This window comes from Meriones unguiculatus, chromosome 4, assembly GCF_030254825.1.
Source record: "Meriones unguiculatus strain TT.TT164.6M chromosome 4, Bangor_MerUng_6.1, whole genome shotgun sequence".
Taxonomy (NCBI): Eukaryota; Metazoa; Chordata; class Mammalia; order Rodentia; family Muridae; genus Meriones; species Meriones unguiculatus.
This window is the reverse complement of record NC_083352.1, coordinates 88,537,109-88,554,124: the sequence shown is the minus strand read 5'-3', so window position 1 is coordinate 88,554,124 and position 17,016 is coordinate 88,537,109. Positions and strand designations below refer to the sequence as shown.

At 50.8% G+C, this 17,016-nt stretch overlaps 1 protein-coding gene across 1 annotated transcript; it reads left to right on the top strand.

Annotated features, from left to right (window-relative positions):
- The first annotated feature begins 2,963 nt into the window (after positions 1 to 2,963).
- Positions 2,964 to 15,933, top strand: LOC110545302 (calcium release-activated calcium channel protein 1). Its single transcript, XM_021631326.2, has 2 exons — positions 2,964 to 3,491; positions 14,890 to 15,933. Exons 1-2 carry the CDS (start codon positions 3,183 to 3,185, stop codon positions 15,496 to 15,498), a joined length of 918 nt encoding a protein of 305 aa, XP_021487001.1. The 5' UTR covers positions 2,964 to 3,182; the 3' UTR covers positions 15,499 to 15,933.
- The last annotated feature ends 1,083 nt before the right edge of the window (positions 15,934 to 17,016 follow it).

Genomic DNA, 17,016 nt, shown 5'->3' with positions numbered 1-17,016 from the left:
AAGAGTTTATCATGACATTTAATATATAATGAAATAATTAGAGTTAACGTAACTATAGATACTAAATAAGGACACTAGGACAGGGCCTGTTATTGGGAATTACTGCATCAGCTTAACCTTTTCCTCCTGGCAGTCTTTGGTCAGTCCCAGGCTATGTCCATCAGTCCCAATAGATCAGGCCACTGTCCTTTCAGCAGGGTCTCTACCAGTGCACAAAACTGACTGGAAAAGTTTTTGGGTTTTTTCAGATACCAAGCCCAGAGGTTGAAGGCATACCTTCCGGCCACCTGAGGGAGCCGCAGGGTTGCTTGGAAGCGCTGCTGAATCAGAAGCCTGGGCTCCAGCCCTTTTTGCCCGCAAGCGTGATTTCCGAAATTTTCTAGCATGGTGCTTTCTTGATAGAGGCTTGATTTTCCCACCTGTTGGAGTCCGGCTACAGATGGCTTTGCTGCTACTCATAATTCCGGCTGGAGCTAGTAAGGGAGACAGAGTTTACTGTGGGCCTTTCAACACGCTGGCGGGGCGGGGGTTTGGGGCACTGTCGTCAGAGCCGTCCCCCCACCCTGGGTCTGGGGTTGTTTGTTTTACATTTTTTTCTTTGCTCATTGACCCCAGGACTACAAGCTGAGCTTCTTGTTTTGTTTTGTCTTCTCATTTATACAGATGGGTGATTCCAAATCAGGGTTCCGATGTGGCCACGAGGGAACCATCGCCTCCGCAAAGGCCCCTCATTAGCCACCGCTGCCTGTTCTTTCCGTTACTCTAGATCAGTAGATCTTCCCTTCAGCCTTCCACCCCCTTTTCCCTCCAGGCCTCAGGCCCTCTCTCTAGCTAGGAATTTCTCTGAACCAAGGGCGTCTGTCTCTTTATCCATTCAACTTGTTTCTACACAAACTGAGCTCTAAGGGTGCTCATGCATTGCTGACAGTCAGACCGATAAATAAATTGGCCAGACAAACTCAGATGCTGTCCTAGTGTTGCTGTGATAAAAGGCCAACGCCAAAGACAGCTTGGAGAGGAAAGGGTTCATTTGGCTTACGATTTCCAGGTCACACTGTATTGGGGCAGGAACTGAAGCACAACAGAAAGCACCCGGTGCTTGCTCAGCCCGCTGCCTTTTTACAGAACCCAGGATGGCCCACCTGCCCAGGGCAGCACCACTCACAGTGGGCTGGGCTGTCCCACGTCAGCCAATCAAGAAAATGTGCTACAGACTTGCGGTGGGTGCATGGTCTCAATTGAGATTCCCTCTTCTCAGATGACTCTAGCTTGACCAAAACAAAAAACAAAACAAAAACTAAGCAGCACAGATGCTATCGTGATCAGAGCTACGCAAGGGACGATATCAGGGTGACCAGACAAGTCCAGGCATGAGGCTATGTAGGCAGAAAGGAAGGTCTTTGGGGAAGTGGTATTTGAGTTCAGATGCAGATGATAATCAAAAGGGAATAAGCAAGCACAAGAATAGTGCCCACCTACAAGACAAACCCAGCATGGTGAGATTCCAAATTCCAAATCCTCAGTCTTTCCGTTGTCATTTGATTTTATGTTATTGAGACAAGGTCAATTATGTCCTAGAACTCAGAGATCCTCCTTGCATTTTGCGTCTAGAGGAGTCTCAAGAACTTGGAAGGAGTCCCTCTCAGTACCATGCGGTTGGGAGGAGGGCCGCCCTCTAGTGGTTTTACAAAAGTGAAGTATCACACCATAGACCTGGAGCGTCACATGCTTCGGGCTTTTGTAGGGTCTAAATTCGTCACTCGTTCTTGTTCTTTCCACACGCATTCAGCCAACAAGTATTTCTTCAATGTGGAGCATGTGCCAACAAACATTCTGAATGCTGGGGCTTAGGGCAGTGAAGTCGCTGTTAGCGCAGCTGCTTTGGATTTATCATCCTAGAGCTCCGAAGCCCAGGACCTCCCAAGCCCAGGACCTCCCTTACCACACCTGAGCCCCACCCTCAACCACCAGATTCCGCAGCCAAATCCCTGACTCAGGCGGCTTCTGCACTTGTAGTTTCCTTTTCCCTTTGGTGCTGGCCCTTTACATTGCTGGCCCAGGTCTCAGCTGAGACCCAAAGGTGTAGACCTGTTTATAGTCTGCCTCTACAGTCCCATGAAGGGGCCTGGACTTGGTGCACGCTTAAGGCCAGCTCTCCGGAGGCACGCGCAGATGGATTGTCGAGTTCAAAGCCAGCCTAGTCTATGTAACAAGTCCCAGGTCAGGCAGAGCTATGTGGTCTCGAAAATAAATACACAGAGACTAGGATTCTGAAAATGAAATGAAATGCTACCGTCCACCTTTTCTTCTTGTTGTTTTGTTTTTTTCCCCACACATGTTCACCTTCTGAAGCTGTATTTTACTCACTGATGTTTGTGTGTCTTTTCTCCAAGAATATCAGCTGCTATGCGGGCAGGGAATTTTGTCCCTCTTGTGTTCTGAGGCAGGAGCTCGCTACTACTTCAAACACGTGATTTTCCTGCCTCAGCCTCCTCTGTGCGGGAATGACAGGCACACATGACAACCCCGGGATCGACTTTGGCCCTCTTATTCACAAGTCCACAGCCTGCCCTCAGCGCCCGGAACAATGCTGGCACCCAGCAGCCGCTCAATAACCGCTGACTGAACTCCAGTAGACCTCCGCTTGCTTTTTCCAACAGACCTTTTGCCACCTTGTTTCAAAGAGGAAATAGGCCTCAGGAGGCGCCCAGAGGTGACCTCGGATGGCCCAACTCAAGAGCACTGGGAGCAAAGCCACACGAAGCAGCTGCAGAGAGGAGAAGCAAGGCCTGTCAGCGCGCTTCCAGGAAGGCGCGCCAGGGGCTGTGGGCGGGGCCGTCGGGGGCGGCGCGGGGCACGTCCCTCTCACGGGCACCGCCCACTGCTTTGTGGGCGGGGCCACCAGTGGGTGGGGCGTATGCAAATAACCGCGGGGCGTCGACCAATCGTGGAGCGCGCCGAGGGGCCGGCCTGGGACGGGACGCCGGTCGGCGCGCAGGCTCAGGTCGCGGCCGCTTGCAACTTGCGGAGCGGTTCTGCAGCCCGTACCTCGGCCTCTGGATCCGGTGCGTCCGGCCGCGTGAGACAGGCTCGAGTGGGAGGCCGGCGGAGGTGCGGCGCGGCCCCAGGGCCGCAGCCTTCGCAGGCGCCCGCCTCCCAGCCGCGCCTTCGCAGCGTACTCCATGCATCCGGAGCCTGCCCCGCCCCCGAGCAACAGCAATCCGGAGCTTCCCTTGAGCGGCGGCAGCAGCAGCACCAGCGGCAGCCGCCGGAGCCGTCGCCGCAGCGGGGACGGGGAGCCCTCGGGGCCCCCGCCGCTGTCGCCGCCGCCCGCCGTCAGCTACCCGGACTGGATCGGCCAGAGTTACTCCGAGGTGATGAGCCTCAACGAGCACTCGATGCAGGCGCTGTCCTGGCGCAAGCTCTACTTGAGCCGCGCCAAGCTCAAAGCCTCCAGCCGGACTTCGGCTCTGCTCTCCGGCTTCGCCATGGTGAGCTCGGGCCGCCCAGCCCTCCTCCCCTCTTCCTGCTTCGGCCGCTCCCGCCCGCAGCCCCGACGGGGCCCACAGTTGGGAGCGGGCTGGGCGTGCCTGGGGTGAGGGAAAAGAGCTGGATAAGCTGTCGCAGGCGCCAGAGGGGAGCTAGAGGTTGCTGAGCTGTGAGCGAGAGGTGGACGACCAGAGCTACCCAGGTGCAGGTGTTTTTAGACGGGCACCTTGTGTTAGGAACGTTGCCTTCCTGAAGTTGGTATGTAAGAAGTCTGCCCTGCATGTGTGCAGGGGGACAGGAAGGACGCGTAAGGTCCGGCCCACTGAGGACAGGTGTCAGGAGCTGAAGATGAGAGCTACCTTGTCCCGCGCCCTCCCACACACCAGGAGGTGTTACGAAGGCTTCTTTACCAAATATTGGAGGGGATTTCCTAATACTTTCCACCTCCCCACACTGCACACACTCTCTCCCTTCCTCCATACCCCCACCGCATTTTCCAAGAGCCTCAGCCTAGAGGTTGACAGCCACTCCCCACCCTCAGTTTTTTGTGTTTTGTTTTGTTTTTTTCTCTCCAGAAACTTGCCTGAGTCACTGGGTGTGGGGGAGGAGGGTGGGCCATGTTCCCCCTGAACGGGCTCTTGGGTTCTTGCTTGATTAGGAGGTAGGCATAATCTTCTCCCCTCAAGTCCCAAGAAGGTGGTAACAAGAAGCCTCTGCAGGAGGCGCCCCTGGAGGCCCGCAGGTTGGGCCCCTGAAGTTAACTCTAGGAATACCTTCGGGCCTGGCACCCTGGAGTTTGCCTGGAGCAGGCACTACCTGACATCTCCGTGATTATCTTTTGGTGACCTCAGCCTGCATCCATGGAGTCTGCCCCCTCCTCTTCACCAGCACCCCTGCCTCCCCCGTGAATTAGCTAAGCCCTTGGCCTTGAGGAAGGGAGTGGCTGGCACCCTTGGTGTTTTCTTGGGAAGAAGGGAGTGTGTCTGGGTCTCTCCCCGTCTTCTGCAAACAAGTTGTCTTCTGCAAACAAGTTGCGAGCCTGAGTGCTTTTAGAGGCCCGCATTTCACTGGGCCACAGAGGAGAGGCCAGGAGAGGGAGGGAACATCCCTCCCTGCCGCTCGCTGCTTATGTGCATCGCTCACTTTCTCTCCCTGGACCTTGATTTCTGAATTGGTAGATAAAAACAGTTCTTAAAAAGTTCCCCTGAGCTGTGTGATGGTAGCATGCCTTTAATCCCAGAACTCAGGGGCAGAGGCAGGTAGATCCCTGAGTTAGAGGCCAACCTGGACTACAGAGTCAGTTCCAGGACAGCCAGGGCTACACAGAGAGACCCTGTCTCAAAAAACCAAAAAGGAAAAAAGAGAGAAAGAGAGTTGGATGTGGCCTATAAGTACAGTACTCAGGAGACAGAGGCAGGAGGATTGCCCACAAGTTCAAGACCATCCTGTTCTACACAGCTGGTCCGGTAAACAGGACTGGAGGTCATCTGGTCACTCACTTGTGCCACCTGTCACCACAGTGCTGTGACCAGTGTCCAGCCAGAGGCAGGTAGCACTGGGGAATGAGGAAAAAAAGTTTCTTTGGAAGCTAAAAAGCAAGTTTTACACCTTGTGAAGGAGAGCCACCACTTGCGTGCTTCTTTGTGGGCTCATAAATCCTGGCTTTCTAGGCCCCCTTCTAAGCCCCAGGTGAAGCTTCCCTACCCTTTTTTCTCATTCTCCTCCTCTGCAGGAGGCCAGGCTGGGGTAGCTAATGCCCTTGGGTGGGCGAGGGTGAGCCCACGATGTCTGTCTGGGAATCTCGTTTCCTCAGCCAGGGTGGAGTAGGTGCCTCTCCTCCACGATGGCATCTAAATTCTGCAAACCAGGAAGGGTTGAATCCCAGCCCTGCCTCCATTCTGAGCAGCAGTTTCGAGAGGGTAACTTAAGTTCTTTGCTGTGAAGCCGGACTCCTAAAGACTCTGGATTCGTGGTCTGAGGCTTCCTTATGCCCTGCCCCCACTGCTGACACTCAGCTGAGTGAGCCTCAAGAGAGGAAGGGGTGCTTGGCTGCCCTGATGCCATGGTAACAGAGTGACAAGTTTCCTGGATTACTCTCTCTTGGCTTGTGAGTCAGCACAACCAACTTCCTTCCCCCAGGGGGCTTCCTTTCTACAAACCTGGAGAAGTGGCCTAGCTGACAGGACCTTTGGTCTCCAGGGTTAGCCAGGATGCCTAGAATGCCAAATTTCACGTGTTCATCCGTAAGGGTAGGGTGAGGGAGAGTCTCCCCAAAAGCCTGGTGGAGGCTGAGTCAATCCTAACTTCACAATGGAAGGGCGTAGTAGGCCTGGTATTTGTATCATGTTGAGGGTGAGCATCTTTGAGGTTGGTTTTCTCATGTGTAGAGATGGGAGGAGCCTATTCTCCCCTTGGCTTGAATAAGGATTAATTACGAGTGCCTATGGGGGGTGGGGCTGGGGAATTTCAGGATCTGATGTATCTGGTCTGCTGGTGAGACCGGGCAGATACAAAATGAAGGGAGCCTGACCCTGGGTTAAATGTGCATCTAGCAGTGTCCCTGGAGCCAACAGTACCCTTCGAGCAGGTGGGGATGGCCTACTCCTCTAGTCCCAGCACTGGGGAGGCAGAGGCAGGCAGATCTTTGTGAGTTTGAGGCCAGCCTGGTCTACAGAGCGACTTCCAGGACAGGCAGGGCCACACAGAAAAACCCTATATTAAAAACCAAAAGAGTATCCTTTGGAGCCTAAGCTATCTGTACCACCACTTAATAGCCTGGGCCTGACCCTGTCCCTGTGTAGGACTGTGGTGATCATGCATGGAGGGCAGGCTGTAACACTAGTTTAAGCAAACGATAATTGGGAAGGTCAGCCTGGTGCAGTAAACAAAATGCTTTCCATGACCTGGGATCAATTATTTTTGGATTATCTTCCTCCTCAAGTTCTGCCTGCCAGCCCCCCTTTTGTTTCCAGGTTCCAGAGCAGGTTCAGAAGTTGGCTGAGATTTCTGGGAAAATGAGTTGGAAGGAAGCACTCAAGTCATGGGACATTATTGGGTGTTTATGACATACTCGGAGATCAGGGCTCCTGGAGATGAGCAAGGAGCTAATGTTACTGCTTGGTCCTAATCCCCAGAAATGATCATTAATGCTGGAACTTACGGGACTCCTGCACTAGGCCACCACAGTGCAGAATGCTCATGTCTTCTCCCTGCACTCATGGTTGTCCCAGATGAATGACATGCCTCAATGAAGTCACGTGGATGCAAGTGGTGTAGCCCTCTGGGGGACACGGAGAAAAAGCAAGCATCAGAAAGTGGTGAGGACACAGAACCCAGGCGCTCTGGGGTAGCAAAGTGGCACCAGGGACTGCAGCTACCCAGCTTGGGTACCAGTCTCAGCCCAGCCTCTTCAGACCGTAGAATCTCGGGGGTGTGGGGTGTCACATAACCTCCTTGGATCTCGGTTCCCTCACCAGTAAAATGAAGTAACTGTAACAGCAACCTCATGGGTGTGGGGATTTGTTGGGCTGGTATTTGCAAATAGTTTCCATGGTGCGGAGGCTGCTTTTTGAAGGGTTGCTGGAGTTAGAATTGTGATTCCAACTGAGCCTCGAGGATGCTGGGAATAAGGTTTGGAGAAGGGCCCACCACTGGCAAGAGCAGTTTCGGAGATCAGTTGTAAGGTGTTTAGGGAAAGATAGGGCTCTGGCATGACCGGCATTGTGCCACGCACAAAAGTACTCTGGTAGATGGGCATGGTGGTACTCTCCTTTAAGCCCAGTACTCAGGAGGTAAAGGCAGGCATATCTCTTACTCTTAGATCAGCCTGGTCTATACTTTGTTTTAAACAAAAGTCCTGTGGTAGAGGATCTTGATTGACTGTTTAGGAGGTTGCATAGGGAGTAGGGAGCTACCAAAGGCTATGGACAGAGTCTGTAATTGTGATGGTGACAGTGGCTCTTACATAACTCCTATGGTGTCCGGCAGGAGCCTGGACTCCCCTCTTTCATTCTTGTTTAAACTCATAGTAGGTTTTAAAAGGGAAAGATCCACCCATGAAAACCAGGGCTCTTAGAGGCTGAAGCTTCAAGTTCTGGTGAATCTGACTTGGAGCCCTCCCCCCTTCCAGCCCCCCCTCCCACTTCCTCTTGCCAGTACCCCCTTTGCTGGCTGATAATCAGGCCTTTGCAGTCTGCCAGATGCCCAGTTCTGCATGCAAGATTTGTATGCTGGGCTGTGTGTAAGTGGGACTCTGCTGAATGTCCCGAGAGGAGGTTGATGTCTGCTCCGCAGAGAAGCCTTTTGTGAGACTTCACAAGTGCCTGCGGCATGTTTCTGGAATTCTCAGCTGGGAACAGTGAGGGCCCTCCCCCTGATGGGTCCCTGACTGCTAGGGAAAAACTCTTCTTAAGTAGGCTTCCCAAGGCTGCGCGTTATTGATCGACATGGGATAGAGACTAGGCTGAAGGAAAAGGAATATGAAGTTAAAATGTAAATCAGTTGATTTCTCTGACAGGACTTCTGAGGGCCTTTTAAAGCGCTTCTTGAAAGGAACGATTCAGACAGCCCCACAGGCAGACAGTGCTGATGGTTTTGTTTTTCTAAAGAGGATCTTTTGCTTTGCTATTGGGTCTCTATAGCCCACTCTGGAAGGAAGCCTTAATCCCTCTGCGCCAGCTCCTTGTGTGCTGGGATGTTCTGCATATACCAGCATGCCTGGTTCAAAAAAGGAGGAGGAAAAATACATACACACGCATATATATGTACTTTTTTAGTTTTTTCGAGACAGGGTTTCCCTGTGTAGCCTTGGCTGTCCAGGACTCGATTTGTAGACCAGGCTGGCCTCAAACTCACAGCGATCCGCCTGCCTCTGCCTCCCCGAGTGCTGGGACCACAAGGGTGCGTCACTGCACCAGGGTGAGAGAAATATTTTTTAAATTGTTTTTAAGTTCTATAAGGTGATGGGTTTCATTATGATGTTTTCATTCACGTTTCCTTATTCCTTGCTCTAATCAGTAGGGGTTCTAGTGTGACTTTGATACTGTCCTTTGGGGAGTTTTGGGCTAACCCTGGGGTCTGCCATCTTTTTGTGTTAGGGCAATGTGTTTTCCCAGGTAACTAGTGCACTCTGTCCTTGGCCTTACATGTATGTAAATTAATGCGTGTGGTCAAACATAAAACATTTTATATAGGGCCCTCACTGATGAACATTTTGCCTGAACTTTGACCTCCAAACTCTACTAGCAATTTTACTTTTTTTTTGTTTGTTTGTTTGTTTAGTTTTGAGGCAGGATTTCACTGTGTAGTCCTATCTGGCCTGGAACTGACTGTGTAGAACAGGCTGGCCTCTAACTCATAGAAATCTGCCTGCCTCTGCCTCCAGAGTGCTGGGATTGAAGTCATGCACCACTGTACCTGGCTTTGTTTGTATTTCTATAAATAATATATACATTCTAATAAAATATCATGTCATTAGGAACATACCCAAAAGTAAAAAATGGAAACCTTAGAAGAAAAGGTGAGGCCAGGCAGTGGTGGCTAACACCTTTGGGATTCATTCCTGTCATTCCAGTACTTGGAAGGTAGAGGCAGGAAGGATAGAAGTCCAGGGTCATCTTTAGCTGCATAGTGAACATGAGGCCAGTCTGCTGTACATGAGACCTAGTCTTGAAAAAGAAAAAAAGCAGTTCCTGGGTTTTTTGATCGGTTGGTTGGTTGGATTTGGTTTGGGTTTTTGAGATAGGGTTTCTCTGTGTAGTCCTGGACTTACTTTTGTAAACCAGGATGACCTTGAACTCACAGAGATCCACCTGCCTCTGCCTCCCTGAGTGCTGGGATTACAGGCGTGTGCCACCGAGCCCACTGCAACACCCTCTTCTGATCCCAGCGGCCACCAGGCATGTACATAACATATGTTCAGACAAAAACTCGCACATGAAATAAGTAAATCTAAAAACTAAGGGGGGGAAAACACCAAAGAAAAGAAGAGACAGGAGGATGGTCACTATAAACTATGGAATAATGTCTGTCTCAAAAAAAAAAGTAGTGGGGAACCCCAGGGTGCTCAATGTGTAGGGTGAAACCTTTACCCTACATGACAGACCCTGACTTGAAACAAAACAGTAAATGAGTGTGGGCACCAAGATCTCCATCCCCAGATTCGTGGATGTATTTCAACTCCAGTTTTTGAGAAGCCAGCTAGAGGGTCCAGCATACCCCACCTGACGCAAGTGTCACGTGATGGTCCCTCTGCACCTGCCATCTTGGATTCAGGATGAATGAAGACTAACCCTTGAAGAGGACTGGCTTCTTCCCTGTATTAGCCCAGTGGGGGTTGGGACAGTGTATAATTTTCCTACAGTATCGTCTCCTTCAGAAGGGGAGGAGATAACCACCACCCCAGGAATTCTCAGGAAAAAATGTTAATATTTAGCCAGTTGAGGTGGCGAATGCCTGTGATCCCAGCATTTGGGAAGCAGAGGCAAGAGGATCTCTGAGTTCAAGGCCAGCCTGTTCTGCAGTGCGAGGCCAGGACAGCCAAGGAGCCAAGGATACACAAGAAAAACCCTGTCTCAAAGAAAGCAACCAACCAAACAACAACAAAATTAATACTTAAGCTGAAGGGGGAGGGGACTAGCGAGTGCAGAATAGTCTGCATTGGTAGGCCTCAAGAAAAAGTGGCGTTTAGTGAAACTTTTGTCGGTTTCATAAAAGAGTGCGTATCTATTTTTGGAAACATTAGGAGTACTGGAGTGCCGTGGTCAAGAGGGTTCGTAAACCACGGGACAGGATTCAGATCTCTCCTAAGAGGTGGTCTGCATTTGGAATGGAGTTAGCAAATCCAGGCAACTCAGTGAAACCCATGTGACTGAGGACTGGGGGTTCTTTGTAGCTATCAACTGTCTAATAAGGATGGACAGGAAGAGCTAAGGAGAAGAAAGCTATGTTTCCCACTGTGGGCAGAGGGGTTGGACATGGAGGGACCTCTCAGACCAGGTTCCAGGTATTCAGGGCCCTCATGGAGCCCAGCAGGAAGGCAGAAAGGTGGTTGCTATTCAGGTGGGGTGGCCACATGCCTGACCTTGTCAGTGGGGCCTTGCACTCCATGGGAATTTTTTTTTTTTTTTGAGATTGGCTTTCTCTGTGTATCCTTGGCTATTCTAGAACTCAATCTGTAGTAGGCCAGGCTGAGATCTAGACTCAGAGCCACCTGCCCCTGCCTCCAGAATGCTTGGATTAATGGTGTGCGCCGGCGCCACTACTACCGCCGCTGCCATGCAGAATCAGTAAACTTTAGCCCTTGCTTCAGGTTTAGGGTCCCCAGTATTTCCTGCAAGAATCTGTAGGCTGGTGTGAACTGGGGTCTGTGGCTCCGCCCTTCCGTTCCATCAGGCCTGTACAGCCAGGTTGGTGGAGGCCTTCTGGCTGGCTAGGAGCTGTTTTATTTTGGGTTAACAGTCCTGCTCCCAGCTATATTTACCTTGTGAAGCTGCGTGCAATCTAATCTGATGTGATCTCTCAGGGACAGGGCTGGGGCCCTGAATGTCAGCTGCCAGATTCTTCCCAGGCCTCCTCTGACTTTACTCTCCTTACCCTGCGGGACAGATCCCTAGTGGGAGTCATTCTAGAAGAGGACTAAGTGCCTGTGAACAGTTTTCATCAAGGCTCATGATGTGTATCAGCCACTCCTTTTTTTTTTTTTTTTTTAAGATTTATTTATTATGTATACAGTGTTCTGCCTACATGCCAGAAGAAGGGACCAGATCGCATTACAATTGGTTGTGAGCCACCATGTTGTTGCTGGGAATTGAACTCAGGACCTCTGAAAGAGCAGCCAGTGCTCTTAACCTCTGAGCCATCTCTCCAGCACCCCAGCCATCCCTTCTTGTTGAGGGTCATTTCTTGTATGCAGCCCTGTGGCATTGAACTTGGTCCTGTCTGTGGCAATGGTGCACACAGCCACTGTGTGGTTAGACTTCCAGGAATGATAGATGAAGGAAATAGGGTTTCTTCCGGAGCACAGCACCAGTCCTTCCTCTTCCATGGAGAGCTCAGCCTTCCCTCAGCCCAAGGCCGTGAGGATACGCAGAGTATGTGTGCCTCGGCTGGGTTTTATGGCTGTGGTGATGCTATCCTGCAAAGATGGTCACTTGGCCGGGTCTTGGGTGAAGAACTTGCCCCTGATGTCCACATTGGGAGCCAGTGCTGCCTCAGAAGGGCCAAGCGTGCCGGCCTGGGGAGTTTCTCTTGCACTTCTAACTCTTTGTTTTTCTTTTTAACTAAGATTTATTGAGCTTCTCCTGTGGCTGAGTCTGTGCTAAACATTTACACTTCAAAACCTCAGTGGCCGTGTGAAGGAACTGTTATATACACAGACTTTAGAGTTCCCCTACCCTACCCTAGAGCAGGAAAGCTACCTTCCTGCAATTGTTCTCACTTGTCTGAGCCTCAGTTTCCTTATTTGAAAGTGAGAAATGAGCGAGTCTGTCTGTCTTGTGCGTCTGTGCATGGAACCCAAAGGCCCTCACCACACTAGGCTAGCATGCTACTGCTGACCTACAGCCTCTGCCCCAGGATTGATAATCACTAAGAAGAATCTTTGAGCCAGGCAGTGGTGGCTCATACCTTTAATCTCAGCACTTAGGAGGCAGAGACAGGCAGATCTACAGGTTCGAGGCCAGCCTGGCCTCACTATGTAGATAGTTCCAGGACAGCCAAGGCTACGCAGAGAAACCCTCTCTTGAAAAACCAGCCAACCAAACAAACAAAAAGGAATCATTGATATGCTAAAGTTTATCATCTGTCAGATCGTGCTTTAAGGACATTTTGTGGTCATTAGCTCTGGAACTTCATAACTATCATAAGCAGGCCTTCATTTTACGGATGCAAAAATTGGGGTACGGAGGACTTCAAATACTTGCCCAGAGTCACAGCTTTGTAAGGTGAGGCACAAATTTCACATTCAGCTTTGTGTTATGAGGGGTTGTGCTTAAAGCTCTATGGGGGGAACAGTAGGCTAGTTGGAGGTCGCTGGGATGCAGGGAAATATACAAACCCAGCCAGGAACACCCGCAGGGCATATTCCCCTCTGCCCCAGTGGACCAGGCAGTTCCACCAAACTCTCCTGCTTGTCCTTTCTCAGGTTTCAGGTTCCAGGACAACAGGCCAAAACAGGAAGAGGAAGTAAGGGGTGGGGAGGTGGCAGGAGGTGCTGCTGCTGAGAGTACACAGGCTGGGGGCAGAGACTGGATGAGATGTGCCCTGCCTTGCTGTGCTGCTCCGGGTCCCTCACCCGCATGTGCTGGGTTGCTCGGCTCCATTGCCCGCATGGGCTCAGAAGAATTCTCAGGGTTGGCATTAGGCCAGCAGGGAATCTTAAACAACAGTCAGAATCCTCATGGCAGTGCCCCAAATTTACATGAACTTGAACTGTTTTGTAAATTCTCAGGCTGAAGCGTCTGTATTCTTGCTAGTTGTGTCAATTCTTGGGCAAAAGCCTTAAAACCCTGCTGAAATGTCCTGAAAAGTCTTAGGAATATATAAACCGGGCTGTTTCAATGCTGTTGTCCACTCCTTTCCCAAGATTCTTGGGCTGTCTCTTTGCTGTGTCTCTAGTCTCGTCTCTTCCACCTTATAGAGGGGGTTGGGTGTGAACCAGAGCTCTGGAGTGAGAGTTAGGATGGCTCTGGCTTGAGAGCCTGGCCTGCTGCTGCCATGCTTCTCTCCAGCAGGAGGAGGGGAAGAGCCTGGAGAGTTTCAGGTAGACTGGGATGGAAAGGAAGGTTTTAAACTGACCAGTAATAAAATCCATTTTAACTGATTTTACTGTGCCCCCTCTCAGCAAGTATTTGACATGGATTAGCATAACTACTTTCCCAGGCATTTACCATCATTTTTCCCCCTTAAAGACTAGGTAGCTCAGGCTGTCCTTGAACTCATTATGTGGCCAAGGATGACCTTGAATGCCTAATCCCCTTTCCTTTCCTAGTGCTGAGATTACAGGCATGAAGCACCACACATAGTTTATTTCAGTGTTGGGGATTGAACAGAGAGCTTCATGCACGGGAGGCAAGCATTCAACCAACTGAGCTACATTCCCCAGCCTCCCTTGATGGCAGTGTCATTTCCCCTGTTTCTTTGCTGCCCTTGAGCCGCTAGCCCACATGGGCAGACCCTGGCAATGTACCCAGTTGCCCGCTGCTCCTGGCCCAAATCTGATAAGTCGACTCCTTTGCATGAGGGTTACTTGCAAGATCCAGGTGTAAAGCGCAGGTGGCAGGCCCAGAGCATGCCCCCACTGAACCCAAATCCTCAGGTCTCCAGGAACTGGGGAGCTGCAAATGTGTGAGCCCTAGGGCTGAAGGAGGGGATGCCTTGGGGCTTGCTGGCCGCCCAGACAGCCAAGATTCAGACACTGGGCTGAGCCTGTCTGTTCTGAGAAGCCTTCCTCAGTTCCTTGTTGGCCTGTGCACTCTGTTCTCAGAATGGACCTGGATGTGGCCTGGGAAGGTCTTCACATCTCCCACCCATTCCTTGTCCCCCAGAGCAGGACAGGAAATTGTGTCCTGTTTGGGTATGAGAGTGTGGGGCCAATAGGATAGTGGTTGGTAGTTCATTTTTGTTGGTTTGTTTTGGTTTTGGTTTTTCCAGACAGGGTTTCTCTGTGTAGCTCTGGCTGTGCTGGAACTCAGATCTGCCTGTCCTGAGTGCTGGGATTAAAGGCATGCCTGACCACCGCTGGGATTAAAGGCATGCCTGACCACCGCCAGACGGTAGTTGAATTTTTAACTTTTAATGTATTTTAAGGCTTTCTTGGTCTGGAGAGGTAGTTAAGCAGGTAGAGCTGCTAAGATTGACACTCTTGAGTTTGACCCCTAGGACCCACATACATGGTAGAAGGAAAGAGCTACTTCCCAAGGCAGAGGCAGGTGGAGTGCTGTGAGTCTGAGGATAGCCCGGTCTACAGAGCAAGTTCCAGGACAGCCAGGGCTACACAGAGACCCTCTCTCCAAACCAAAAAAAAAAAAAAAAGTCAAATTTGCAGAATATGCTTAACTATATACTGTCTTCACTATTTGTGATTAACACTGATAGTGGCAGCGTTCCTATTTGGAAGATAATTGCTGTACACTGGGAACGCTCATTTAACTGTTAAAATAATTCTGTGAATTAATAGGTCAGACCCATTTTCTGTATACGGTAAGGCCAGGAGGCACTGACCCCTGAAGGACACAGAGCTAATGGATTCATGCTTTCCTCATCGGTACTCTTTGCTACTTCCAACCCCGAGTGGGCAGGCTTTACCATTCCCAGAAACAGACTCAGAGCCAAGTGTCGGGGCTGATGGGAAGAGAAGTAGGATTTGAGGGAGACACTCACTTCCCTGTTCCCGGCTCCTAGGTGGCGATGGTGGAAGTCCAGCTGGAAGCAGACCATGACTACCCACCGGGGTTGCTCATCGTCTTCAGCGCCTGCACCACAGTGCTGGTGGCCGTGCACCTGTTCGCGCTCATGATCAGCACCTGCATCCTGCCCAACATCGAGGCCGTCAGCAACGTCCACAACCTCAACTCTGTCAAAGAGTCGCCCCATGAGCGCATGCACCGCCACATCGAGCTGGCCTGGGCCTTCTCTACTGTCATTGGGACGCTGCTCTTCCTGGCCGAGGTCGTGCTGCTCTGCTGGGTCAAGTTCTTACCCCTCAAGAGGCAGCCAGGCCAGCCAAGCCCCACCAAGCCCGCTCCTGAATCAGCCGTGGCCGTGGCCAACAGCAGCAGCAGCGGGAGCATCACCCCAGGCGAGGCAGCTGCCATTGCCTCCACTGCCATCATGGTCCCCTGTGGCCTGGTGTTCATCGTCTTTGCTGTTCACTTCTACCGCTCACTGGTCAGTCACAAGACGGACCGGCAGTTCCAGGAGCTCAACGAGCTGGCTGAGTTTGCCCGCTTGCAGGACCAGCTGGACCACAGAGGGGACCATTCTCTAACACCGGGCACCCATTACGCCTAAGTCCTCACCTTCCCTCTGGCCCTGCGGAGCTTTGGCCTTACTCCCTTCCCCGAGACCTTGTCCTGGCCCAGTCTGGAGGACGGTCTGTGTAGGCTTCACCAGGGCAATGTGTGGAAGGAAGAGGCTTTAAAAAAAAAAAAAATCACTGCACTTTGAGACTTTCTTCTGTTGAGAATAAGCACTCCCTGTTCTTCCGGCTCGGGTACCCCTCCTGGTAGGAGGTGGGGGTGGGGGGTGGAATGGAGACAGATGATCTCTTTGTCCCTTCTCCTCCCCTGCACCAGTGCCACCCGGATGCTTCCTGTCCTGTCCTCCTCAACCTCCTTCCTGGTTCACCAAATGTGCGTGTTTGTGTGTGTGAGTGTGTGTGTGTGTGGTGTGTGTTTCTCTGTGTAAAATGCATAAAATATATTCACAAGGGACATCTCTTCCTCATGTCTATGTTCATTGGGTCTTGACTGACCGATAGGATGTCCCAGTCAGGTGAAGTACTAAACAGTCTTTTTTTTTTTTTTTTTTTTTTAATTGGGAGGAAGAGGCCCAGGGACAGAACACAACAGGCATGTTCAAAGCCTTGGGATCAGTTGAAATCAGTTACCAACTCTACAAAAACTGTTTTGCTGGGGACAGAACCCAGGAACTTGACTGGGCACTCTCCCACTGAGCTACACTTCCAAGTCAGGGAACTCTGTCTGGAAAATTTCTACTCAAAAGAAGTCTTTAGGGATAGTCATTAAAATGTGTACCTAAGTTGTTTCTTTTGGAGGTGGTTACCAGAAATGGGTGTGCACATACTGAGCCACTGTTTCAAGGGGAAATGCAAAGTTAGGTTCCTGTTAACCTCTGGTCACAGTATTTTTATGTTATTAAGATGCTACATTGTGTTGAATGAAGCTGATCAAAGGAATAAACAGATCTAAGCAGCCCCCCCCCCAAAAAAAAAAAAAAGATGCTACATTGTATTAGGTGTCACTGAGTTTGAATACATATGTTGCAGGGTAGGAGAAATGGCTGTGTTTCAGAGCCCTTGGTTGTGCTTCCAAGAAGACCCAGGTTTCAGGCCTAATATCCAACCATCTGTAACTTCAGTTGCAGGAAAGCCAGTGGCCTCTTCTGGACTGTGTGGGCACTAGGCATGCATGTGCTTCACAGACATATAGGCGCCACAAAACAGTCATACACATTACCTTTTTGTTGTTTTTCAAGATAGTTTTCTGTGTGAGTTGTCTGTCCTGGAACTCTGTGTGTGCTCTGTAGACCAGGCTGGCTTCAAACTCATAAGAGATCTGCCCGCCCCCCAGTGCTGGATTAAAGGTTTACACCTTCACTACCTGGCTTGAGAGATAACTTAGTCATGAAGAGCATATACTGTTCATCCAGAGGAGCGAAGCTCAGTTCCCAGTACCCATATCAGCCTGTTAACTCCAGTTCCAAGGCATCCGTCTTCCAGCCTGCACACATGGTATACACACACACACACACACAAGTTTTTATTAAAGACTCTTAGGACCAGAGAGA

Coding starts and splice junctions, on each gene's coding strand:
- LOC110545302 (XM_021631326.2), top strand. CDS start 3,183: ATGCATCCGGAGCCTGCCCCGCCCCCGAGCAACAGCAATCCGGAGCTT. Junction 3,492..14,889: donor TGCTCTCCGGCTTCGCCATG/GTGAGCTCGGGC, acceptor CCCGGCTCCTAG/GTGGCGATGGTGGAAGTCCA.